Raw genomic sequence first — 27258 nt, forward strand, 5'->3', positions numbered from 1 at the left:
ACACGTTAAAATATAACACACAGAAACGATCTATAATATAACAATGGCCATGTTCCTGACTTGGTACAGGACATTTTAAGACAAAAATGGTAGGTTGAACCTGGTCTTGTGGCATGCCAAACCTCCCGCTTTTTTGCAATGGTAAAAATAACATTAAAATGACAACATTACATGACAAAAGGTATCAGATTTAAAATTTAATACGCGTTTCGTCTACATTAGAGTAACCAGTGACGCTCAGATAAAAAAAAGGTCCTTAGCCAAAAGAAGTTCAAAGTTGTAGAACAATAAGGACCAAAATTTCCAAAAAATTGTGCCCAATACGGCTAAGGTTTTCAGCCTGGGATAAGAACATCCTTATAATTTAGAATAATTCATATTTTGTAAACAGTAAATTTTTATAAAATGACTATATAATAGATATACATGATTCAAGCGAAGTGATGACTAACTACAAAATAAAAACGGATACATTACATTATACAACCCAAACCAGCACATAAAATATCACAGCCGAGATAGCCAAAGCTATCAACAAAGAAAGTGACGTCACATTTGAATTTCTAAAAAAAAAATCCCAAAAAATAAGAGAGAATTAGGATAGAATTCAAGATTAGATTTGTAAACTGATATAAGATTTATTAATAACAATGGAAATTACAATACTAATTAATATCAAATTGTGGTAGTAATTAGATAATTATTGTATTATCTAGCTCTGTCGGTGTTTCTTCTGAATAAAACTGTAAACTAAATATATCGTATAAATTTCGTTGACCCACACTAAAATCTAATAAAAGAACTTTGTGATTAGTTATCTTTACCATATCACACGAATACAACAGAAAAAAAATAAGATTTCCAACTACAAACGTTAAGTCATTTGACAAAATCCGTTGAGAATAACAAATATAACATCAAAACTAAATACATGAATTTGAGATAGAAAAGTACCGTGACACGTCTTATAGCGATGCGAATTCACACTCAGCAAAACAGCCACAATCGTGAATAAGTCACGTTCGGTAATTAAAATATCACACGAAAAATGACAAACCACAATATAACACGTGGTAAAAATGAACCTTGAATGATATACGTAATCACCGTTGGTTTTGAGATGTAGATTGTTTTCAACTTTGTACTTGTTTGTCTTTCTAGCTATTTTGATCTGAACGTTATTGATGAGTCTTATGTAGATAAAACGCGCGCCTGGCGTATTAAATTATAATCCTGGTACCTTTGATAACTATTGCATACATGTCTTTTATTTTAAAGTTGTTTTCTATATCGATGTGTACTATATCAATATCATAGGTAAGTATTTGTCATAGAAATAAATGTTTGCTTCAGTTAACGCTTTTACAGCCAAATGAAGCTAGAAAAACTACAATAAGATTTTGAAGTGTGATTTGTAGAATAGAAATGACAAAACGAAGCGAAAGTATTATTATATTTCATGTTATTCAGTTACTATTTTCTAATGTATTTTTTTTTTAGTTTGTAGATTGGTTTTTCGTCGTTTCTTTTTTACCTTTCCTTTATTTTGTAGGTCTCTTATTGACAGGTAAGCCGCTGAAAGTTTCTGCTTCTATTTCATTCAGTTTTTAGGAATTGGATAACGTGGTATTATTGTGATCCTAATGATATATATTTATATTAAAACATCAAAAATATATGAAGTATTTTATTCAACAAAATAAATATCCTCTGATTAGTTTAGATATTTGCAATTTATAATACAAAAAATAAGCATGTGTGTATGTGTTTCTATACTTGTTGCACATTTTCCTAATTCTGTAAATGAAAAAAAAACCAACCCGATACATATTTAGATTTATAAAATATAGTACATATAAACGAAAAAAAAATCATTTAGAAGAAGAAAACTCATGTCCAGTTTTTTACTTTAAAATAAATTGATTACCTCATTTTAAAACCCACGTTGTTTTTATTACTATAATATGAGCTTTCAATCAAAACTTCTAATGGATAATTTAAAAACTAGTACATTCGGTCTCTATGGTAAATCATATATAGTACATTTTCTAAATAAAAAAAAAACATATTTAGATTTATAAAAATTTAGGCATATAAAACGAAGAAAAAATCATATAGAAGAAGTACACTCGTGTTCAGTCCTTTTGTTACTTAAAATAGACGATTGTAGAGATTTATCAGATGAGAGGAATTGTTCAAGTATGTAAGATAAAAACAGTAATAGTTGTTCTCTTTATACTGTTTTAAAAAATCTAGTTATTTATTTATTAAGTAATTTTGATTCGTTAGTTTACATCTTTCGTCAATTCGTTGTTTTAGAAACAACAGTCTACAAAACACAACATTGAAAACTAAAGACGCAGCACGACACCTACCATAAATCGGTTGAAATATAAAAGGGTCCCCAGAAGGGTAAGCATTGAAAATATGATACGACAAGTAACTGGTTAGAATAACATTTTAAAACTTTGGATAATTTGACTGTTTTGGTTTTTAATGTTTATAAATGTTTAATTCCATGACGGCTATATTGTTCAATTATATGTTTATTTTACAGAGAAAGAGTGTTTTCATGGTGAATTATTGTGTAGTTCTAATGGACTACACGTGTGTCATCCAAACCATTACAAGTGTGAAGGTGAACCGGACTGTGATGACTAATCGGATGAAAGAAATTGCAAACTTTAATTGGTTCTCCTATTGTAAGCATCGATCTTGTATATTTTTGGTCTTTCTTTTTCGGTCTTAGTTTTATAAAACACGTGAGTTTTTTCTTAACATTTTTAAATTGAAATAAAAACTGTCGATAGCAACTTCCTTTTTTGTAGGGATTAACCTTCATCTTGTACATTTAGCAATCAATATCTATTATGTATATAAAATTCCAGAGCATCAAAGATAAAAAGAGCCTAAACAGAACTAAGAACTATATTGCATGAAAAGAGTAACAACTTTATTATAAGATATTAATAAGTGATACAATAGAATATTTGAAACCCAATTCAAAAATCAGGATGGTACAGAAGATCTGACTAAAAAGTTGAAAATACACATGAGGAGGATTTTACCGAAGAAGTAGCAGTAATATAAGCCTATTGTACCGACTTTCGTGAGCAGCATCGCATGTTCTCCATGAATTGCACTATGAAATATATATTCTATACATTATATAATCCCATACACAAATTTGCGTATAAAGTTTGTTTAAGAAATATTAAAACCAATTCGTTTGCAATATGTTCTTATTATTGGGGAGATTATTCAAGAGTTTGTACCTGAGAAGTTGCCGAGTAAGACCGTTTTTTGGTGTACTTTTGAAAAAAATAGAGAATTCAAAGAAAACATATAAAAAAGTCATACACTCTGTACTGTAAACGATTTATAATGGATTTCTTTATTTCTAAACATTTGTTTATTTTAGTTAAAAGAAGCGACGAGAACCTGCTTGACCACTTGAGGTCATTGAGTGCGAAAAATCCTTTTTATTTTTTTTTATTGATCTTCCTACAATAAAATAAGGGGTATATGTTAGCTTTCTGCATTCTTGAATTCCCGTTATATGAATACTTTTTTAGATTTACATTGTACTATTTATTTTTTTATAATAAAGACTTGAAGTTTTGTTGATATTTCTTGTTCTCAAAGAAATATGTCTTTCCATGTAGCTTCTCATTGTAGCTTTAGTGGTAGGAAAACTATAAATATTCAATTATTTTTACACGATATGTACAAAAATGATATATTTTCAAAATAAAACTTCGATAGTGCTGTTCCCTTTTCCTTTTTTTTTGGTTTCATTTCTCATGCAGAATTAAGACTATTTCACAGTTACTGTAATACATAAAAATAGAATACCATCGCCATGACATGATACACACACATCTCTACTAGCTAACAGTTTATAAATTCAATAACATTTTACATTGGTTTTGCGGTTTCAACTGAAAGTGTTCGTTGAAATAAGTATTCCTAAAAGCTACACGAGAAAACACAAGCTTTTGACCCTTCACTAAAGTGTAAAAAGGCTAGAACACAGATTTTATTGTTTAAAAATAAGCTTTTGAGAATTTGATTCGCTTCATGCAGATGATTGCCGAGAGACAATAGAACAACTATTGATCATAATATATCTATATTTCAAAATAAAAGTTATTTAAGTTTTGATTTAATTTAGTTATATAAAAACATCTTATGCGATGGGATTATGCACTGTTGCTTTGACTTTCAAATTGACAATACAAGAGTCCACCATGTGACTGCGTGCTCCCATAACTGTTGCATATTCTCCGAATTCCAGTGTTCTAAGGTTCAAACTGAAATAAGAAAAAGTCGAATATCGAAATTGATCTTACCTCTTTTTATACAATTATCCCTAATCTTATCATTGTCTCTCTTATAGTTATATGATTAAAAATGTTTGTTCGAATTTTTATGTGTTGACAGTTGCACATTCGATTTCAACAATATGTATTACGCAACTATATTGTATAGTAGGTTAATCAGCACATCCATTCAGTTGTAACGAACAACATTACTATTCATTGATAAAAAGATAATACACACTTCTATTTTAACTCCAAGTTTTTTAAATTATAGTAAAACTCAAACCGTCAAAAAGACAAATGAAATAGCTGAATTAAAGTAATTGTACAATCAATTTTGTCAAAATTAGGTAAGAAACCTTGCTGATAGTGAAACCATCTGTTTGACTGATTCGATTCACAAATCTCATATTTATACAAGTAAAACGATGATAAACATATTCATTTAACCTATGATATGAACTCAAACAGATATAAACAAATCCAATTGCACGTGTTCACTAACTATCTTTATCTATGTTTATACCCTGTTACAAATGACCGTCGGCAGTCTTTGAAGGTTACCTTGATGGCTTATTAAATGGAGTCTAGACTAAAATACACACAAATTACTATGAATATTATCGAGTTAATGCATCTTAAATTGTTCATTTGAGATTTTTTTATAATTTGAATATACCGGTACGTTATGTTGGTTTCAAAAAGTAGGAATGGAAAAGACAAAAAAGATGTACTCAGTCAAGACATGTGAATGTTCAATTTAAACTACGAAAAGAGGGCGGTACGCTGCATCGTTGCCCATTCAGCGTTTTGCAATATCATTGTGTAGCATCCCCCCCCCAAAAAAAAATAAAAAATAATTAATAAAGAAGCAAAGATGCAATTTAATGTTAGACATTTAACATTAGTCTTAATTAAAACTTTAAATTAACTTAGAAACTGATCATGATCAAAAGATAATTCAGTATGGGGTAACCATTTCAAAGATTACACACTAACCTGCCGTACTCTCTGTGCCTGTTGTAGGTTTTGTAGTCTTGGAAACACCCTAAACAGAGACATGTTACAAATATATTTTCCACATTTGAGAGAGAAAGTACTTATCAACTGTATGTGTTTACTTTTAGTACGAATAGGAAATGTCGAGAAACAGTATTTCTGTGACAACTATCTATCATATTCCAAATAATGTGGATCTCTAAGCAAAAGTGTCTCTTCAGCAATGCTCTGAGGCAACATATTTGAAAATTTATAAACTTATACAGGCCGCGAAGAATTGATAAAAAAGAGAAAAAAAAACATGAGAGTGATTAAGACCTTCTCATGTGGGAGATACATTCCTTTATTCAAAACGATTACGAAAATCATATATAACGGCAACCATCTATAAAAGTTAATATTATTTTTCCACTGAAGCATTTTCGTCCTGATGTGAATAAATTGGCTACTGGACATCAAACATGAATCGTTTTCAATTCAATGACGTATACCAAAGACTGATCTCGATTCAGGACCTCCACACTCTTCAAGACATCCACTAGTAAATTGTCAAAATTGCTTTATTTAAGGAGGTCTTCAATATTTCAGAATACCCTGAACATAGAAAGAGCTCCACAATTTCACTAATAATGTTTCCTAATTTTGGTGATTGTTTTATAAAATAAAAAAATTCATTGCAAATTAATGGTTAAAATATTTTTGCAGCCTTGTTAAATCTTTATTGCTGTTGCACTTAAATAACACGCACAAAGTATATATAATCAGTCCAATAGCTACACATTGGATATACGAATAGAACATTTTGAGATACAGAAACATATATTTGCATGAACTATACAACATATTCCGAATAACTTGAATCTTACAGCAAAATAATCTCTTCAGGAATGCTTTAACATTAGCAGCAAAATAAAATTAAGTAATACTATAACATGAACTAACCGTATCCACTGTTGATACATCCATCTTCTCTTTCCTTTTAATCTTAGCCCAGGGATGATCTAGAACGAATCTGCTGTATTTTCGTTTTACTGCTTGCTGTATCTTCAAATCAATATCACAAAAAATGAAGTCTTAAATTTGAAAAAGTAGAGAGAATATCTGTGATGTTTTTTTATATAAAATTCAAGATCATTGTAAATGTTGAAATGTTAATCCTATAGGTTTTGAAGTTAAGTGTGACGTCCATTTTTACTGAACTAGTTCACATTTTTGTTTAGGGGTCAGATAAAACCAACCTCCGGGTTTGAGATTTTCTCGCTGTGGTGGTCTTGGGCTGTTTTCTGCTCTTTCGTTTGGTTGTCGCTTTATAATCCTGGTACTTTTGATAACTATTTACACCACTGGGTCGATGCCACTGCTGCTGGACGTTTCGTTTCCGAGGGTATCACCAGCCCAGCAGTCAACACTTCGGTGTTGACATGAATATCAATAATGTGGTCATTTTTATAAATTTCCTGTTAACAAAACTTTGAATTTCGAAAAACTAAGGATTTCTTACCCCAGGCATGGATGACCTTAGCCGTATTTGGCACAACTTTTTGGAATTTTGGGTCCTCAATGCTCTTCAACTTTGTACTTGTTTGATTTTATAAATATTTTGATACGAGCGTCACTGATGAGTCTTATGTATAGAATCGCGCGTCTGGCGTTCTAAATTATAATCCTGGTACTTTTGATAACTATTTACACCACTGGGTCGATGCCACTGCTGGTGGACGTTTCGTCCCCGAGGGTATCACCAGCCCAGTAGTCAACACTCCGGTGTTGACATGAATATCAATAATGTGGTCATTTTTATAAATTTCCTGTTAACAAAACTTTGAATTTCGAAAAACTAAGGATTTCTTATCCCAGGCATGGATGACCTTAGCCGTATTTGGCACAACTTTTTGGAATTTTGGGTCCTCAATGCTCTTCAACTCTGTACTTGTTTGATTTTATAAATATTTTGATATGAGCGTCACTGATGAGTCTTATGTAGAGGAAACGAGCGTCTGGCGTTCTAAATTATAATCCTGGTACTTTTGATAACTTTTCGTCTACATAAGACTCATCAGTGACGCTCATATCAAAATATTTATAAAATCAAACAAGTACAAATACGGCTAAGGTCATCCATGCCTGGGATAAGAAATCCTTTGTTTTTCGAAATTCAAAGTTTTGTTAACAGAAAATTTATAAAAATGACCACATTATTGATATTCATGTCAACACCGAAGTGTTGACTACTGGGCTGGTGATACCCTCGGAAACGAAACGTCCAGCAGCAGTGGCATCGACCCAGTGGTGTAAATAGTTATCAAAAGTACCAGTATTATAAAGCGACAACCAAACGAAAGAGCAGAAAACAGCCCAAGACCACCACAGCGAGAAAATCTCAAACCCGGAGGTTGGTTTTATCTGACCCCTAAACAAAAATGTGAACTAGTTAAATTCCCTGTTTTCTTCTCCAATTTTCTTACGGAAATAGTCGAGGGTTTATATGATTACCACCTTGACACGACCGAAACTTGTTAAAGGAAAAACAATCGAAAGCAAATATGTATCCTTACAGATATTAAAATCCCACACGTGAAGCACATAATAAATATTTACTGATAAAATCGTGTAAAATACTTACTTTTGGATTCATTAGACAGTGAAAAATAAAGATTAATAGACCCTGGAATATACAATATACATTGTACTTGCTTATCTTTTCAGAATAAATTCATATAGCAAAGTTATATGAGTGTAAAACAACTACAGCAGACCGATAAGTAAAATTAACCGAAAATTTGTAGTACAAGTATTTTTTTATTTATTTTCGTCAATCTTTGATAAAACGATCACTTAATTAAGTAAAAAAGTGGGGTTCGTGTTTCTTACTCTTTAGTTTCCATGTTGTGTCTTGTGATCTATTGTTTTTCTGTTTTCCTGTTTTTCTGTTTTTCTGTTTGCCTTTTTCTTTTTAGTCATGTCGTTGTCGATTGTTTTTTTTTATCTATAAGTATGGATGTCCTTCTTTTACAGTATCCATTAAAGAAGCATTCACCTAATTACCTTTTTGAAGAAATTTACACTATCCGTTGCAACAGTTTCACAACGAACATGCCACATGTGAATTATATAAAAAACTTATATCAACCTATGTTTTGTTTAATGTTGGATGTCTGTTTTTTATTTACTTATTCTTGTAAAATTGTAGTTCATACCTGAAACGAGTTAAAAATTGTGAATAAATAAGCAAAAACAATTAGGTCTTTATGAGAAGCTAATATGCCAAAAAGCCACGTTAGTCCAAGTATTGGAGCTAGAACAGCTATGCTACGAACACCGGCTCTGAAATTATAAGTATTTCATTAATTTAATTGACATTTTGCAAGTTTGCTACTATTATTAAAAGTCTTCCCTAAAGAAAGAAATTTGTTTAAATTTCAGGGATAATTTGTCATTTGTTTGTACATTGTATAGTCGCTCAACCATAAACATGCAATTCCCGTTCTGTTGGAATTGTTTGTTGTGAAAACCCGAGAAGACCAATTATTTCAGTTTGCAACATTCCGAACATAGTATATTTCAAGTTTCTCCAGGATTTATCCTAAACTATTTCATACTTGACAATTTTTTGCTATGGATGTTTTTTTTTTTTTGGTGAATGACTGTTTTCACCCAATCATCACAATCAGTTGGATTTATTACGCGCTAGTATCAAGGTATCAATTAACAGGAAGACATGTGACCCGTACATATTATTCTGACTCCGGGCAGAACGTACTTTGTTCTTATTTCTAAATGCCGCATGCTTAGCGGAGAAGGAATAAAAACAAATTTTCAGGTCTATAGTTTGACTCGACCGATGATCTAACCCACGACCTTTTAAATCAAAGTGACTACGTTACCACGAGACTAGCGATACAGCTTTTTGTGCAAGAAAACGTGTAAACAGTTTTCACTATGAACATCACTGCTCTCTATACCAGGAGCTCATGTTTCACACAATAAGACTGCTCTACTAACGAAGCTGTCAATGTATATCATACTGAAGCATTTCATTTAAATATGGCTATACTTTTAACATGTAAAGAAATGTCATTTGAATCATGCCGATTGTCCACGTCGAACCGTACCTAAAACTGAATTACTTTGATCCAAGTTAAACGTATCTTACATCATTTCATAATCTCTGATGAGATTATAAATGGATTGAAAATATACATGTTATTATTTTTTACATTATGTTCAGAATGTAAAATCATGTCCATAACTGCTTTTAATTTAACATTTCACATATATTCATATGGAATATAACTTAACTGGAATGCACTGAGATAATTTTGTTAAGTAATATAATTTGTATGGATGGATTTCCTTCAAGGAAATGTACGGTTTCGATAAAAAAAAAAATATACATTTTTGTAATTAAATCACATTTATCAAACCCGTTTATAGATTCATTTGACGACATAATTTCAAAAAGGATGAGGAGTAATAACAAAATCAGATTGTGCAAATAAGAAGATTAAAAAGGAAATTTGGTTTTAAGAATAACATACCTGACAATTTGTTTTTATTATATTAAAACATAGTATTACCTGACTTTTTCTTTAGTTTCTTTATTCGTCATTGCTTTCGTTGAGAACATCTTTCTTAGTACTAATATACTTATTATAATATTCGTCTAAATATCAAAAGTAATATCTGATTATAATAATAATTTATCGAAAATAAGTTAATAACAGCTTTAAAGATTTTTTAGAGTCAATCATTCCTGGAATCAGATTTATTCTCCTTCTCACATGTAAAAAAAGACATGAACAAAACTAAAAATCCACCAGTTTAACAATAAAAGAAAATACTAAAGTGATCATAGAAATTAATGTAAAAATAAATCAACACATCGGCCAAACAGAAAAGCAACGAATGGACAACAGTAGCAATAAATAAAGAAATTTACATTCTTATGACGTTCAACTAACTCATGATTGGGTCAATAAACATTTCTTAAACTTTACCACTCGTACCTTTGTTGTGATACCTGTATAGTAAGCATAATAACCCTTTTTCATGAAAATCAATTTTTTGTAACTAAAGCCAAAGACGATCGCACTAACCTCAAGACGGTAAGAGTTGAAATCATCTCTTTTGTCGTAAAAATTGGTTTCTAAACCAACACTAATTGCCAATTGTTACCGGTTTGTCAAAATATGGCGCAAACTCCAATCCATCGGTGCTTTCCTTTATGTCAAGTATTTTGGGATATATGGATTAAATAAAGTCACCAAACTTTGAATTATTCAGCGAAAGAGCAACATTTATGAAGTGGAGAGTGATAGTACCAACTTCATTTTGGTTATCAGCATCTTTGAAATATATATCTACTGTTCAATATAATATTCTAGAGTTTTATTTTAATTCATATTGATAAGTTCTGTTTGTCTAAACCCCATCATGAGGTTGAAGTTTGTTATAAGACCTTCTTTAAAAAACTAATTTCTTATAAAAATACTTAATTTCTATGTTTAACAACAATGACATTAATGTATCAGCCTTTATTTATGAACAATATCACCGGATCACCGAGGAAATACAATAAAATTTAGACTGTGTTTAGCCAAATGAATTTTGTGATAGGTAAAAACAGCCATGAATGCGTAAAAAATACATACCAAGACTGCAATAATGCAAGGTACTAGAAAGGCGTAGATCAATCCATTTGAGACTGATAACCAACAACTACAATGATTAACGTAGGAATTATATTAAACATAAAATGAAACAAAAAAGAATTAAATGAGATTATATGAAGCACTGTTCTCAGTTTCTTTGTAGCAGATCCTTTAAACGTAAATGTATGTAAATTATTATATGTAAATGTGCCTTGTAATAATTTATTTCAAAATCATGTGCTGGAAAATAAGAATGTAAAAGGTATACACTTTGGATTTTAAATTTTATTAATTTTTGCATTTCAAACGGTATGACAACCTTTCCCTCTGCTTTTCAAATTCGTCCGATATGTTGCTGTTAACATTTGAAATAATGTTCATTTACATCGGGTTAAATTTGGTCTGAGATGTCTAATACTGTTAATTTCCTAATTCTAATATTTTACAGGGATATACGTACTTTACTAGTATGCAAGTCCGCCCAGGTTTCTGTTATTCAACTGATATTTTAAAAATGTTAACCTTTGACCTAAATTTCATCGAGCTTCCAGGAAAACGACAATACGAGAGCACTAACACGGATAGTTTTCGATACGTTTATATTACAAGGGACAATACTTCTCAATTCAATCAAATCATACGTTGTATAAAACGTGATACTTCAGAAACAATTTTTATCATAATGTGGACCCAAAAATTTAGTTATAAAAGGTTAAATTGTTGATTTCTGTGTTGATTTAACAAGGGCCGTTAGAAATAATATTTCGGTCCTTGTGTTTTAACTAAAATAAGACATTGATGTTGTGAGTTTACGCCACAAATAACACGAGCTCGCTTGCAATGTCGATTTACATAATTTATAAACCCGAATGGAATGGAAAGATACTCCAAAAAATATCGATTAAACTGATTTTTAAACTTTTCAAAATTTACCTAATCATACGTGCTGCTTCTAATCAGTTCCTTGGTTCTAGATGAACCAAAAAGTGGTAACGGATCACCAATAGTTACATTTATCGTTTGCTCTTTGAGAATATCCGATAATTAAAAATTATGTCAGTTCTCATCATTTTGTTTCAAATATATTTAAATCAAACAGTGTGTTGTGGTGTTATCATGCATTTTTACTTACTACTGTTCGGTCCCATATCCTTTAAACTGAGTTGCTGCCATCGAGATCACGACAATGACAAAAGGAAACACTAAAAGAAGATAAAAATACTGTAAGGTGTATTTATATCTAAAGATTGTATTACTATAAAACACTACACAAAATATTTCCAATTAAAAAAAAGAGGACAATATGAAGTTGTGTAGGTAAAATATGTTTAAAACCAATCACCAGATATGTAATGATTATATAGACAAAAAAAGTTTTCAAATAACAAGAGTTATAAAAATATAGGTTGAAATAAGCCCGAATCACCCGCGTTGTAAAACTATTCTGTTATAGCTGAAAAGAGTATTAAAATAAAACCACAGTAACAGCTTTGGCCACATTATTTTTGACACCTTGGAAACAAATTGTGGACGAAAGTGTCGACCTTTGGTAAATGTAGTACCTTCACATTTAAAAGGATCTTAAAATACAAAATGTATATTATATACATATGTCACGTTTCCTTTCATTTGATTCACTATTCCTACTAAAATTTATAATGTGACCAATTTGAACTCTCGTCTTCAAAGCGTCTTTGTCTATGGGCCATAATAACATTATAGTAAGTATCTTTTTAATGTGGTACCCAACAACTTCACTAAAATTAATTTGGATCGTTTAATTATCATTAAATTTTGACAAAGTATTAACGTTGACCCTTTGACAAAAATATAAAAACGTCAAAAAATTTGAACCAACCAGTTTATCAGTAAAATTACACTTGTTATATAGCAGTTTGAAAAACACTAATTTTGTTCATTGAGAAGCTTAATATTTCCTTTACAACACAATGTTATTAAAACGTTTAGCTGATTTTACAGAGTTATCTCCCTGTAGTGTTATATACCACCTTAAGATCACTACAAAAAGCTATCATTTCACTGTTTTCTCAAAACTACTAATCAAGAGATAAACCAAACAGAAACTATGATTGGTGGCTTTTTTAGATAGAAAAATCTGTTACAAAGATGCAGTTTGAAATTGTATGCAAGACATATATTATCCAATTCTATTTTATATTTATACAATGATTCAAAAGTTAAATATACACAAACGACGTGTCACGACTGATGAAAAAACAATAAGGTAATCATAATAGCTTTCATGGCTAAATTTGACTTGAAATAGATATTATTACATTTTTTATTGAAATTTGTTTATTGTCAATGCTTTTCTCGAGTAATAAATTGATACCTAGACCAAATGATAACAACAGTCCTGCGTTTGATCTTCCTTGTGAAAATACAATTAAGATTGACATAGCTATGTCTATTCCTTCAGCTACCATCAGACACAATGCACACAAAAATAAGTAGTGCAGAACAATAGCTATCGCTGAACACCTAGACTACAATGAGAAAATCAAAATGTTAATAACTAATAATATAAAAGTGACTTGCATTTATTTTGAAATTCAAGCAATTATGAACGTTTGGATAGAAAAAAAGTATATTTTTTTGTTTTTATAGTTATATCGGTTACAACACAATGTTTACTAGTGTACCCCTATTTCTGACATTATTACCTATTTTGTCTGTTTGTTTTAATCACACATTCTTGTCTATATAAATGGATTTAGCTTACTATAAAACCAGGTTTTCTACATAAGAAAATGTCTGTACCAAGTCAGAAATTTGACAGTTGTTATCCATTTGTTTAATGTGTTTGAGATTTAGATTTTGTCATTTGATTAGGGACTATGCAAAACTATTTAATTAAAATGAGAAGGTACACTTTGATAATCTAAACTACTCACTGAACTATCTGTAAGATTTAAGCCAGCTAATATTATGATATAAGCAAGCACTAACACTGTACACAGGCAGATTAGTATCTTGGATTTGTCTGAACTCACATTCCTATTATAAGTATAAATGAAAAAAATGACAGCAATAAGTAGTGAACAATTTTTTATTTTAGTTTATTAGGTCTTTCCACTTTTCTGTGGAAAGACCTATTGTTTTTCTTCTGATTATTTTTTTTTTTCTTCCGCCTAATTTTGTTCTTGCGATAAACATTTGTTTCGCAATATGTCGCTTAGATATTTGGTATATGATATTGAACAGTTTATGCGCTTTTGAAATTTACCCTGCGTAAACGAATATTTTTCTTTGTAGGAGTTATCTCCCCAAACACTGTTTTCCTTGTTAGCGAATCTCCTTCGCAACCGTAAAAGATTATGACAAATTTATTTTACAAAATTGCTCGTTATATCCTTCGCATGATTTGTCCTATTTTGACCGAAGCGATATGACCGCTCCATATGAGAGTTATTTCCCCTTATGCATCTGATATAAGTGATATGAATTTCTATCTTATAAATCATAAGTGATAGAGACCTAGGATCTTTTGATTTGAGGTCCTTGGTCCCAAAAAATGAAAATTAGGTCAAGGTCAAAGGTCAAGGTCATATTCTAATATTTGAATTTGGCTTATTTTCACTTATATCCAAAGACTGTATAAGATATCAACAAATTATTTTTACTAAATTGTTAGTTGCGACATGTCGTAAGATGTAAATTTTGATTGCAAGCGTACGTTGAATGTAAAAGGGAGTTTTCTCCCCTCTTGTATTTAAAAATACGCGTTTGGTGATATAACTCATTAACTAAATATAATAAAGACCTATGGTCTTTTGATTTGAGGTCCTTGGTTTATGACCTTGAAATCGATCTCAAGGTCATAGCTTAATTTGACGTTCTAGATTTTGACCTTTGCCTTTATTCTATATGTATACATGATAAAGATATACAACTTTTAGAAAAAGGTATCAAACCATTTAACCTTGTAAAAAACAACCGGAAGTGACCTTTTGTAAACCGGAAATAGCTATTTTTTTGTACTTTATTAATATAAAAGTATATAGAACCAGATATTTTTGGAATCAGTGTCAAGTAAATATTCAAATATAATCGGAAGTAACATTTTTCAAACCGGAAGTAACAAATTATCTCCCTTATTTAAAAAAAATGTATGGAAACAATATATTTTTGGAATCAGCTTACTAGGAGCTATCATTTGACGATTGAAATGACATTTTAAACTTAGTTTCACAACTTTTCATATCAAAATACATTGTTTTGATGGAAAGACCTTCAATTGTTCTCTGAACAATTGGTTTTTAATTATTACTTTATTTGTTCATGTATCTTGCAACTATAAAGCATTTTGCTTTTTATAAACAGGCTATACCTGAAACGTTTGTTCAAATGCACACCAAATTTAGAGAATATTCGGACAAACTATGAACTATAACTAAGCTTTATATAACTAGTGTTACTGTCATACTGAACTTTAAAATATATACTATTCTTTATCTTCATAGTATTCATAAAATTATACTAGCCTTACGACAGTCAGTTGCTAATGATGAAAAAAATCACAAGTTTCGAAATTTATCATTTTTAATAAAGGATACTACAGATACAGTTAAGTCAGCTTCATATCTTGACTTACATCTAGAAATTGACAATGAGGGTCGGTTGAAGACAAAACTTTACGACAAAAGAGATGATTTCAGCTTTCCAATTGTGAACTTTCCATTTCTAAGTAGCAACATTCCAGCAGCACCTGCATACGGGGTATATATCTCTCAATTGATACGATATTCCCGTGCTTGCATTTCCTATCATGATTTTCTTGATAGAGGGTTACTGCTCACAAGGAAGCTATTAAATCAAGAGTTCCAAATGGTGAAGTTGAAATCATCCCTTCGTAAATTTTACGGACGCCATCACGAGTTGGTTGACCGTTATGGAATAACCATTTCACAAATGATATCGGATATGTTCCTCACGTCGTAACTACAATCCCCTTCCCTTTCATGAATTTGACCTACCGAATTAGACTATTTACCGGATTTGTAATCACATAAGCAACACGACGGGTGCCGCATGTGGAGCAGGATCTGCTTACCCTTCCGGAGCACCTGAGATCACCCCTAGTTTTTGGTGGGGTTCGTGTTGTTTATTCCTTAGTTTTCTATGTTGTGTCATGTGTACTAATGTTTTTCTGTTTGTCTTTTTCATTTTTAGCCATGGCGTTGTCAGTTTGTTTTAGATTTATGAGTTTGACTGTCCCTTTGGTATCTTTCGTCCCTCTTTTATCTCCAATCTTAAAAAATATCTTTTTTCTATTTTCTGAACGTGGTGTGCACATAATTTTGTTTCCCAAACTGAAATTTAAAAAACGATTGATTTAAGAATGCAGAAAAATTATATAACATTTGATTCCGAAGGTTAAGTTGAAAGCAAGATGTTCATTAATAGTAATAGTGTTAAATTTGTATATATCTTTTCGACCATTATGGTCTTCAAAATTTCAAATAATTACTTTCATCACATTCTATTTGTTGTTATTTTTATGTCTTTCATATTTCCTTCATATCATTTTTTATTTTTGAATCAAGATATCATAAGACTATGTGCCAAAAGCTGTAACTTTATTCTTAAAAGACGCCGAGAAGTTTTATATTGTAAATAATAATTGAAATTTTTGTTGTATAGTTTGACCATTCAGGTTAAATATTTATTATGTACATATACATATTATTTTAGTTGATTATCGTCTCTCATAAATCTGTACAGATTGGCTTATGTATACAAAATGTCTCTTTTGTAAATGCATTAATTTTATACATAAGATGAAACGAAAATAGAATATTGAATTGAATTGAATTATCATACGTTTACATTAGTTACAATAATTTGAAAGGTGACATATGTATTAATTAGGAAAAACTGATATAATAAACAGTAAATAATGATATTACCTCCAAAAATAAATGTGCAGAAAAATGGTGATTAGTAAACATAAAATTGACGTCACCAATCCGGGCCATGTTATGATCGTTAATGCAGTAGTGTCTTCTTCGGACTGAAATGTCAACATGTAATACAATGTTTAATCAAATACTTAGACTAAATAACATATGATTTTTACTCTATGATAATAGCATAATTATTAAATAAACTTTTATTCCATATTTTACGAATTGGTGCTTAGCAGGCTCATATTGAAAGTTTATCACATGCTTCGATTGTTATCACATGCCTTTCCGTAACGTTATCGCATGGCATTCCGATGATACTCGTCCAATTCCGGAAAACACACCTCAATGCTACGTTTTCAGTGAAAAACATTACAAAGTCGTGTAAAACACTATTTTTTGGATACGGAAAAGTATATTGTGTAAAATAATAATAAACAAAAAACAAAAAAACACACAAATTATTAAAAAAATGCATTTTATAAAAGTTTCAAACATAATGTAGAAAGTTACTTTGAAAAAGTTGACTTTTCCAAACAGTGTCCATTATATCTATTGTTCGTTTTTATTTGTCGATTCGTCCATATTAAAATGTTCTTCTTCTCTGTTGAGGCAAATGGTAGAAAAAATTCACATCGAATGTACTAAATTTGGGGTCCGACACTTTTCACCCTTTGAACTTCTATATGGGAACAACGTAAAAAGGTTCAATATATGAATCTCTTAGTTTTCTCCATTGTTGAAGCATATGATAAAAAGATCATAACATGTCAAGTTTCATATCGCATGTATTATCAGCCCTCGAGCCATGCATCTCTTGCGATATGAAAAATGCCATGTAATAATCTTATATTATTAAACCATACACCAACTGTTAAGTTACAAAAACTTGAAACCAATCACCTATCCAAAAACACAAAACTACTTTTTTTTCTAATAAAAAATGTTTTAGATATGATTTCAAAAGTAAAATTTGTCTTTGCAAGGTGATCGATGCATGCATCTCTTACAAATAAGCTGTTCAAAATCAAAATAAAAGGAGTAATTACAAAATATTTCATATGTGTTAACAAACATTTGTACGTCTAAAACAAGATGTCAGTAACATAGTTCTTTAAGAGGTAATCATATCCAAATGAGTTTCATGGTGTAAAAAACGCTAATAATAACAGTGTTATTAACAAGAAATATTAAAGACAGTTAATTAAGGGTTGACAATGTTATTTTTTCACAAGTGCAATGTTAAGTATCAAACTTACAAATTTAAAAACACTCATTAAGACAGCAAAATTAGTAAAATGGTTACATCGACAAGATGTGTAACTTGAATTTCTGTACTCTGCATAACATCCGTCTGTTGACCAATCGCCATCAATGCTATCGAAAATATTGCAGCAAAATTAATATAGATAAAACACGAACAACATTCAACCAACCAATTTTTACTATATTTTTACAAAAACAAGATGTCATTTTATTTTGGAGAATTATTTGGAATGTCCATATTTTGCAAACAATATCAGGAAAATAATCAGGATGTTGCATTTATTATTCATCAATTTAAATTTATTTTCTCGTAAGAATAGGAAATATTAATGATTCTGTTACAGTAAACCAACATTTCAAACTATGGATTCAATTTTTATTTCCATCTAAAGGTATTTATGGTGTCTTCCTTCATCTTGGAATTTTAATACCTAAAAAAGGGCTTTAATAAAATGTGAAAATTAGGAGAGAAATAGGTAATTCATGTGTACGAATTTCAAATTCAACATAGAAAATGACATGTTTTATCATATTTACGGTTGTATTTTACAAAAAAACAGAATTCTTTTGTTTGTTTCATTTTTTTCGAACTTTGCCACGTAAGGGGAGGCAACTCAAATGTAAGGGCAGATAGTTCACATAAAGATACTTTAACAATAGAAAGTGTTAGGAATTTACCTTTTTTATTATGTAGCAAAAAACGGGTCCCGTGACCCCATTATTTCTCTTTCTTATCTGAATGCATAATATAAGAGTTATCTTCTCATATTTTATTTCAAAATCATATGGTGTAGTTTTCGTTTTAAGGCAGAAAATTAGTTTTTTTTTTATGAATAACCTTTACAAAATCTGTCAATTTTATTCAGCCTGTTGCATGAAAATAAGCCCCGTCACCGATTCTTTTTTAAAAAGCACGATATAAACTACGTTTTGGCAAATTATATAAAAATATCTATGGATTATAATCTAGAAACCCAATTTACCTTAAAAGTAACATTTTTTGAAAAAGGAAAGTAATCAACATCACTTTTCTTTAGTCTTATTGAAATAATAACATGGTTTTTCAATTTCTACTTACCCTTTATCAAAATCCCAGAAAACACACGTAGAATTCGTTTTGTTACTCTAAAAAGACAAATATTTCATGTTAATACTTACTGTACATATAAAAAGAAGATTTGTTATTATTGCCAATGAAAATACTCTTCACAAGAGATCAAATTACACATACATTCACAACTATAGGTTACCGTAAAGCCTTCAAAAATGAACAAAGCACAAACCGCATAGTCAGCTATAAAAGCCCCCTGCAATGACAAATGTAAAACAATTCAAACGAGAAAACTTACGGCCTAATTAATGTACATAAATGAAAAAATATATATATATATAACACAGCAACAAACGACAAACCACCAAATTACAGGCTACCGACTTGGGCCAGGCACATACATTTAGAATTCGGTGGTATTAAACATGTTAGAGGGATCCAAACCTAACGTTTATATAAATCATACTATAGTAAGATTATAGAACAACATATGTACTGAACAATATTTTATCATTCTACGCTAGATGTACCAGGACAACACAAATGGCCTTGCCTACGTGTTCATCGGAATAATCATTGCCACATAAGTTATACGTTTGGTTTACCTTCAAATTTCAACCAATAACTTTCAAATAACCTTTAAATAAACGCAATTGCTAGATACCTAACCTTAAAATTTTAACAGATGTTAATTGTTGTTATATATTTTATAATAAATATATATTAAAGTTAAGTATATCTGTTATTCCTGTTTCTCATTATGCTTTCAAGAATCTACACACAAATTTGGAAGGAAAATAATTTGGTTTGGTTGGTAAATATCTAAGTCATTAAATGCACTAATTAGACACACCACTTAAATACATATCAGAATAGTCATATCACTCACATGTATTTTTGATCCCACAATATGCCTCAAGTGCCTGTGATATATTTATTAACAGGGATGTGGTCATTGACAATATTATCTCCTTACACAACAACTGTTTCTGTTGAGTTATGAGTAAATACGTTTGTAATCGACACTACAACTATCACGAATTAGTTGGCCAATACGATGTGTCGGCGTCTTCACTCACTTAACATGTTTTTTTAGACAGATCTTTTAGTACCATAACAGTTGACTGATTTTATTTGACCAATTGTATCCTTTTCCTGATTGTATCATTTTGACTGAGTGACTGACATGACGGGCAATACATACATAGCCGAATATCATTTCTAACTCCTTTTCGGATTTCACCCGATCCCTCTGTTTGTTACCATGAATTATTTTTGCTCATCGATCTACGAAATTTGAACATCGGTTAACTACTGTTCCCGAATCTGCACCAATATTGTAAAGTAGAAAGTGTAATTTATTTTTGGTAATTCTAAAGGCATATTTTCAATAGACCGTTTAAATGTATGTAATGTTTTACATTAAGTTATATGTATTTGAGTGTTTATGAATATACGATAGGATCAATTGATCTATACACGAAACCGTTCTTCACGGTGTTATATTATTTTTCTTCTTTTGATTTTTAGTTTGCTTCTTACTTGTTAACATCATATCTAATTTCAATATTTAATTATAATAGAATTTGACAAAGTTGCGGACGGATAGAAAATCTATAATAATACATACCGCGACCAAATATCTATTTGATATAAAACTTACCGAAGGCATAATTTCTGTACAAATTTGATATTTAAAAACAAATAAAAAAGAACTTACGTATAATTATCATACTCGATTTGAACAGGAGGGTATAAACAATCTGTTGATGTAAATGCTGACAAAATTGCGGTACAACTTTGATATTTAAAACAAATTTAAAAAAGAACTTACGTATACATGCTCATACTCGATTTGAATAGGAGGAAATAAATTATTTGCTGCTGTAAATGCTGGTAATGAAAATGACACAACATCTGATCCGATATTAAAGCCGTATGCAGATCTACAAAAAATAATGGAGCAGATGTATTTAGTAGATCGTCGAATGTTTAGTGTGAAAGTAGCACTCAATAAACAGTAATACTTATATCCTAGTATACGAAGTTTCGATATTTCATTTCATTCTCATCAAATTTCAAGATATTTTAAGGTGAGAGCACATATGTTCATGCGCAACAAAATAGCTAAGTATTATCTTAATTATTTCTTCTTACTTTAATTCAATCATCTTCTCTTTAAAAAAAAATAAAAAAAATAATATTTATCTTGAAATGTAAAAACATAATTTTCATAATTTTTTCGTCTTTCTTCAAATTACAGCTAACACATGCTACAGGTTGTTATCGATTGGTCGCACAAATACAATAAAAAAAAAACATAATTCTATAATTAATATTTTACCAATTGATTGTAAAAAGTTTAGCTTCTGAATGAACGATACGTTAAATAGGAAAAAGGTTCAGGTACAAAGTCAGGTACGAATCAATATAAGAACTAGAACAGACACGCGAAATCAATGATCCGTGAATGAATTAAAGCGCCTACGCCTTTTTTTCAGCCTGGATTTTTAGTATTCGAATTTTTATATGATGAAGTTATGCGGGTTACACTAATGACTGGACCGAATGACAGGACCGAATGACAGGACCAAATGAAAAATGCTAATAACTTTTTCATTTCTCAAAGGATTAAACTCAAATTTGAAATATAATAAGATTTCATTATTTGATAAATAGATTTAAGAAAAAAAATAAAAAAAATTGTAAGAAACTTTAGAAAACGTGACATGACCAACTCTGATAATGACAGGACCAACATCGAGAATGACAGGACCAAATAAAAATGCTAATAACTTTTTTATTTTTCAAAGGAATTATCTCAGATTTGAAATATAAAATGGTATGTCATATTTTGAAACTAAAATGTTATAAAAAATATAAATTTATTTTCAAAAACTTTCGAAAACGTGCATGACCATCGCTGACTGCCAGGACCAATCTCGACAATGACTGGACCAGATGAAATTGCTAATTTCTCTTTTATTTCTCAAAATATTTTTCTGAAATTTGAAATATAATAAGATTTCATCATTTTATACATAGATTTAAGAAAAAAAATTAAAAAAAATTGTAAGAAACTTTAGAAAACGTGACATGACCAACTCTGATAATGACAGGACCAACATCGACAATGACAGGACAAAATAAAAATGCTAATAACTTTTTTATTTTTCAAAAGAATTATCTCAGATTTGAAACATAAAATGATATGTCACATTTTGAAACATTTATGTTATAAAAAAATATAGATTTATTTTCAAAAACTTTCAAAAACGTGTCATGACCATCGCTGACTGACATGACCAACCTCGACAATGACCGGACCAAATGAAATTGCTAATTATTCTTTTTTTTTCGCAGAATATTTTTCTGAAATTTTAAATTACCATTTCATACATAAATATAAGAAAAAGGTATAAAAAGCATGCTGAAATGTGACCTGGTTAACGTTGTCAATAACAGGACAATCCTCGACAATTAATGACAGGACCAAATAAAAATGCTAATTATGCATAACATTTGTCAGAATATTCCTCTCAAATTTAAAATAATGACAATTTAGACCATTTTGCACATCATATTAGAAAAATATATAAAAAAAACGTATTGAAAGCTTGCGGTTGTGTGACCTGACCAACATCGGCTACTGATGATCTGGCCAATGAAAAAATCAAAATTTCTTTCTTATTTTAATAAAATTGTTCAGTTCTGATCCATAATTAGTAAGATCATATCTTATAAATACAGGAAAATATATTCTATGGTGGTTAAAAATCTTGACCTAGCTACTTAACGTATGTTGGCAGAGAGTCACAGGTCAAAAAGACACGAATTATCACTATATTTAAGAAAGAGATCTTGAAATATTTATATGTTATTACATATAATCAGTTCATTAAACTATAGATAAATTCAGATTTATTGAATTTTCATCATAATATTTCTTGACATAATGAAGCCCAATTTAAGCCACTTTGGAAAGGTATCAAACCTTTTAAAGTAGTCCGTGAAAATGTTTGATTCAGTGTATTTTATGAAAATATTTAAAACTACCAAGAAATCATGCATGCAAGTGTCGGGCACACTTCAAGAAATGTTTATTTGTTTATTATTACTATCAAGATAGACCCTGCATATACTCAAACATACATGGAAATAATTATATACTGTTCTGAAAATATTAATAAAACAACGACATGAACTATTATGTGATTTTAGTTACTGTCATCACAATCTTTATTGGATTTATCAACTTATTTATGGCTTATGTCACACCTTTTGTTTGTTACCTTATAATTATTTTCAGACGTGTCAGATTATGACCGGTAATTAATATACAAAATATTTTGAATGAATGAATGAATGATCTTTATTCTCATCAAACCAAATACATAGTTACAGAGAAGATATTACAATGATATATATAACATATATAAGATATAGCATGTGTGAAATATCAATTAATATGATAAATATTTACACCAAAGATAAATAAACATATAGTTGTACCAACCAGGAGGATCATAGACTTTCGCAAAAATAGATTTGATAAAGCTACAAAGTTTCTCAGGCTGAGAAGTGCAATATTTCCACAACTCGGTTTAATACAATATTCCAATAAAAAAATCAAATAACGCAGTGGGCGTTCGCAGACCTAACGTTTTCCCCCAGTTAGCTTTTTTCCCTTATTTTCTAAAATTTTTTAAATCATTCAATCTTAATGTGTGTTTTTTAATTATTATTATTAATTTCAACCAGGATTTCTATAGTAGGAACTATGGTCATTTCACGTTTTCGCAATAAAAAAAAATCTAGATTTTTTTCTTTAATTGATATATTTTAAATCTGACATAATTTTCTTTTCAAAATTAAAAAGTGAATAGCATTTTTATTTGGTCCTGTCCATGTCGAGGTTTGTCCTGTCATTGTCAGCGTTGGTCAGGTCACATTACAGCAAGCTTTTAATATTTTTTTCTATGTTATTCCTATCTTTATGTATAAAATGGTTAAATCTGATTATATCTCAAATTTCAGAAAAAATATTTTTTACAAGTAAAAAGTTATTAGCAATTTCATCTGGTCCTGTCATTGTCGAGGTTGGTCATGTAGGTCTGCGATGGTCATGTCACGTTTAAACTTTCTATATTTTTTATAACATTTATTTTTCAAAATATGACATATTATTTTATATTTTAAATCTGAGATAATTCTTTTGAAAAATAAAAAAGTTATTGGCATTTTTAGTTTGTCCTGTCATTGTCGATGTTGGTCATGTCATTATCAGAGTTGGTCATGTCACGTTTTCTAAAGTTTCTTACAATTTTTTTTAATTTTTTTTCTTAAATCTATGTATAAAATGATGAAATCTTATTATATTTTAAATTTCAGAAAAATATTTTGAGAAATAAAAGAGAAATTAGCAATTTCATCTGGTCCGGTCATTGTCGAGATTGGTCCTGGCAGTCAGCGATGGTCATGTCATGTTTTCGAAAGTTTTTGAAAATAAATTTATATTTTTTATAACATTTTAGTTTCAAAATATGACATACCATTTTATATTTCAAATCTGAGATAATTCTTTTGAAAAATAAAAAAGTTATTAGCATTTTTATTTGGTCCTGTCATTCTCGATGTTGGTCCTGTCATTATCAGAGTTGGTCATGTCACGTTTTCTAAAGTATCTTACAAATTTGTTAATTTTTTTTTTCTTAAATCTATTTATCAAATGATGAAATCTTATTATATTTCAAATTTGAGTTCAATCCTTTGAGAAATGAAAAAGTTATTAGCATTTTTCATTTGGTCCTGTCATTCGGTCCTGTCATTCGGTCCAGTCATTAGTGTAACCCAGTCTTGCTGATATAATGTGTACAGTTACTTTTCTTTCGAGATCTTCTGTTTAAAATCGTCCTTGTATTATTTCTACTACCAGACTACTTGAAGACGTATATTTGATTGTCAATGATTGAATTTTAGTAGCGTCTATCTTAATATAATGACGAAATGTAGTTGCTAATATGACCGTGTTAAGAGAAAATCTGAAATACACCGTTTTGTAGGATACCCGGAACTTGTAAATTATAGGTGATATTAATTATGTTGAAAACATAGATAGGTGTAATTAGTATTCAACACTATTGTAGTTTATTAGATATACATAAAGTTGAATTCTTTGATTCGTCGTTTTTGTGTCATACCTGCTAACAAATTGAATCTCGTTATAGTAGTATAGATGACTAATTGTAAATGAAAATTAACTGTTGGGCGTCTAAAGCTCTTTCTTAAATTTATCGTTATCAGGAACGTGCAAACTTATATATATATATGATATAATTTAATGCATTTTTAATTCGCAATACCTTTCATGGTTTCTATTTTTTATCAATTCTCAAAAATGTGAGAGAATTATAGTCTGAGTTATCGAGCTTGAATTAATGTCCTTCAAAGGACTTAAGAAAAGTTAGATTTCATTCGCAATTTCCGAACTGCTCTTCTTTTACAAAGACAGATATAATCACTTTATAACTGTTCTATTTATCACAACAGCAATAATTATTAATTGGAATGAGAACAAACTTTACCGTATGGTCAGCTATGCAAAATCGTCACTTGTGTCAAAATTTTAAACAATTCAAACTGCCTAAATTTAAGGTGTTTTTTTTTACAAACACACAATGGTTACCATTGTCATTATTACAAATGGCATAATCGATGAATATAAATAATATGTTATGTGCTATTGACTCATTTGTTCAGAAACGGAATTTATGTACTTTAGGATCAAAATCATTTTGAAGTCAAAGTGACGCTTCTCAATAAGAAAAATATATTACGGTAAGAGTTTCGTCAATGTTCTATAGTAGACAGCTGTGTAATCAATACTTCCTAAAATAAACAAAATATGTATAGGCATATAGTAATAAAAAAAGAGGTCGGAAATTTTTTACTTATCATCATTCTTTGTTATGATTTTTTTTATTAGAGAAATCGAAAATTTATAATCCTGGTACCTTTGATAACTATTTACACCACTGGGTCGATGCCACTGCTGGTGGACGTTTCGTCCCCGAGGGTATCACCAGCCCAGTAGTCAACGCTTCTGTGTTGACATGAATATTAATAATGTGTTCATTTTTATAAATTTCCTGTTTACAAAACTTTGAATTTTCGAAAAACTAAGGATTTTCTTATCCCAGGTATAGATTACATTAGCCGTATTTGGCACAACTTTTTGGAATTTTGGATCCTCAATGCTCTTCAACTTTGTACTTGTTTGGCTTTATAAATATTTTGATTTGAGCGTCACTGATGAATCTTATGTAGACGAAGCGCGCGTCTGGCTTACTAAATTATAATCCTGGTACCTTTGATAACTATTTATGACAGGAAAGCAAGTGACTTTCACATTTTACATGAAGCGTCGAAGCTCTTATTGCTTAAATGTTATGATAACAAGCTTTTAAAAAATCTCCAACAAAACCGGGATGATCTGAGGTGCTTCGGAAAGGTAAAAAACATCCTGTTCCAAATGTTGATCTCATTGAGTAGATAATTTAAAATGCTATGAAATTCAGATTCGTCTCAGAGTACAGAAAAATAAGTAAAGTTGGAATGCGTATACTTTATCTTGTTTTTCATTCAAATTAATAATTGTATTCGAATATTCTCTTACATTTTCGATGTATGAAACCGCATCGTGTTTATTTGTATCAAAATTTGATTGTTATCTTTCTTACCATTTAGGTTATTCTTTATAGTATCCTTACTAAGAAATAACATAGCGTTTATAGAATCTCTCATCTGTTGATAGGAGCTTGATAGCATTGACACATTCGGGAAAATCACGTCATCAATAAAACCTTTTTTAGATTCAAAGACTGTAAAAGATTGAAAATAATTATTCATAAAAGTCTATCCAATCATTAAATGTACTTGAAATGCACAACTTACCAAAACAATCAAACATTGTTCAACTGTAAATTTTCATAGAATAAAAATTAAAAAAAGGATTCAGCCTCAATTTTCATGAATTTTCTAAC

General features: G+C 30.0%; 1 protein-coding gene across 4 annotated transcripts in view; it reads right to left on the reverse strand.

The window, feature by feature from the left end:
- Nucleotides 1-1673: 1673 nt before the first annotated feature.
- Nucleotides 1674-27258, reverse strand: part of LOC139492181 (adhesion G protein-coupled receptor L2-like) — a 47017-nt gene continuing 21432 nt past the window's right edge. For all 4 annotated transcript variants that reach the window (XM_071280381.1, XM_071280371.1, XM_071280363.1 and 1 more), the window contains 16 exons: nucleotides 26956-27096; nucleotides 26053-26104; nucleotides 21051-21162; nucleotides 19244-19290; nucleotides 18159-18276; nucleotides 16903-17006; nucleotides 13888-13990; nucleotides 13326-13479; nucleotides 12105-12174; nucleotides 10973-11039; nucleotides 9899-9984; nucleotides 8519-8645; nucleotides 7945-7986; nucleotides 6264-6365; nucleotides 5322-5370; nucleotides 1674-4313 (listed from right to left, as the gene is read on the reverse strand). In XM_071280381.1, the coding sequence (XP_071136482.1) occupies nucleotides 4309-4313; nucleotides 5322-5370; nucleotides 6264-6365; nucleotides 7945-7986; nucleotides 8519-8645; nucleotides 9899-9984; nucleotides 10973-11039; nucleotides 12105-12174; nucleotides 13326-13479; nucleotides 13888-13990; nucleotides 16903-17006; nucleotides 18159-18276; nucleotides 19244-19290; nucleotides 21051-21162; nucleotides 26053-26104; nucleotides 26956-27096 (1379 nt within the window). In that variant the 3' untranslated portion in view covers nucleotides 1674-4308. The remainder of the gene's footprint in view (nucleotides 4314-5321; nucleotides 5371-6263; nucleotides 6366-7944; nucleotides 7987-8518; nucleotides 8646-9898; nucleotides 9985-10972; nucleotides 11040-12104; nucleotides 12175-13325; nucleotides 13480-13887; nucleotides 13991-16902; nucleotides 17007-18158; nucleotides 18277-19243; nucleotides 19291-21050; nucleotides 21163-26052; nucleotides 26105-26955; nucleotides 27097-27258) is intronic.

Source organism: Mytilus edulis, chromosome 1, assembly GCF_963676685.1.
Source record: "Mytilus edulis chromosome 1, xbMytEdul2.2, whole genome shotgun sequence".
In the NCBI taxonomy this organism is placed as follows: Eukaryota; Metazoa; Mollusca; class Bivalvia; order Mytilida; family Mytilidae; genus Mytilus; species Mytilus edulis.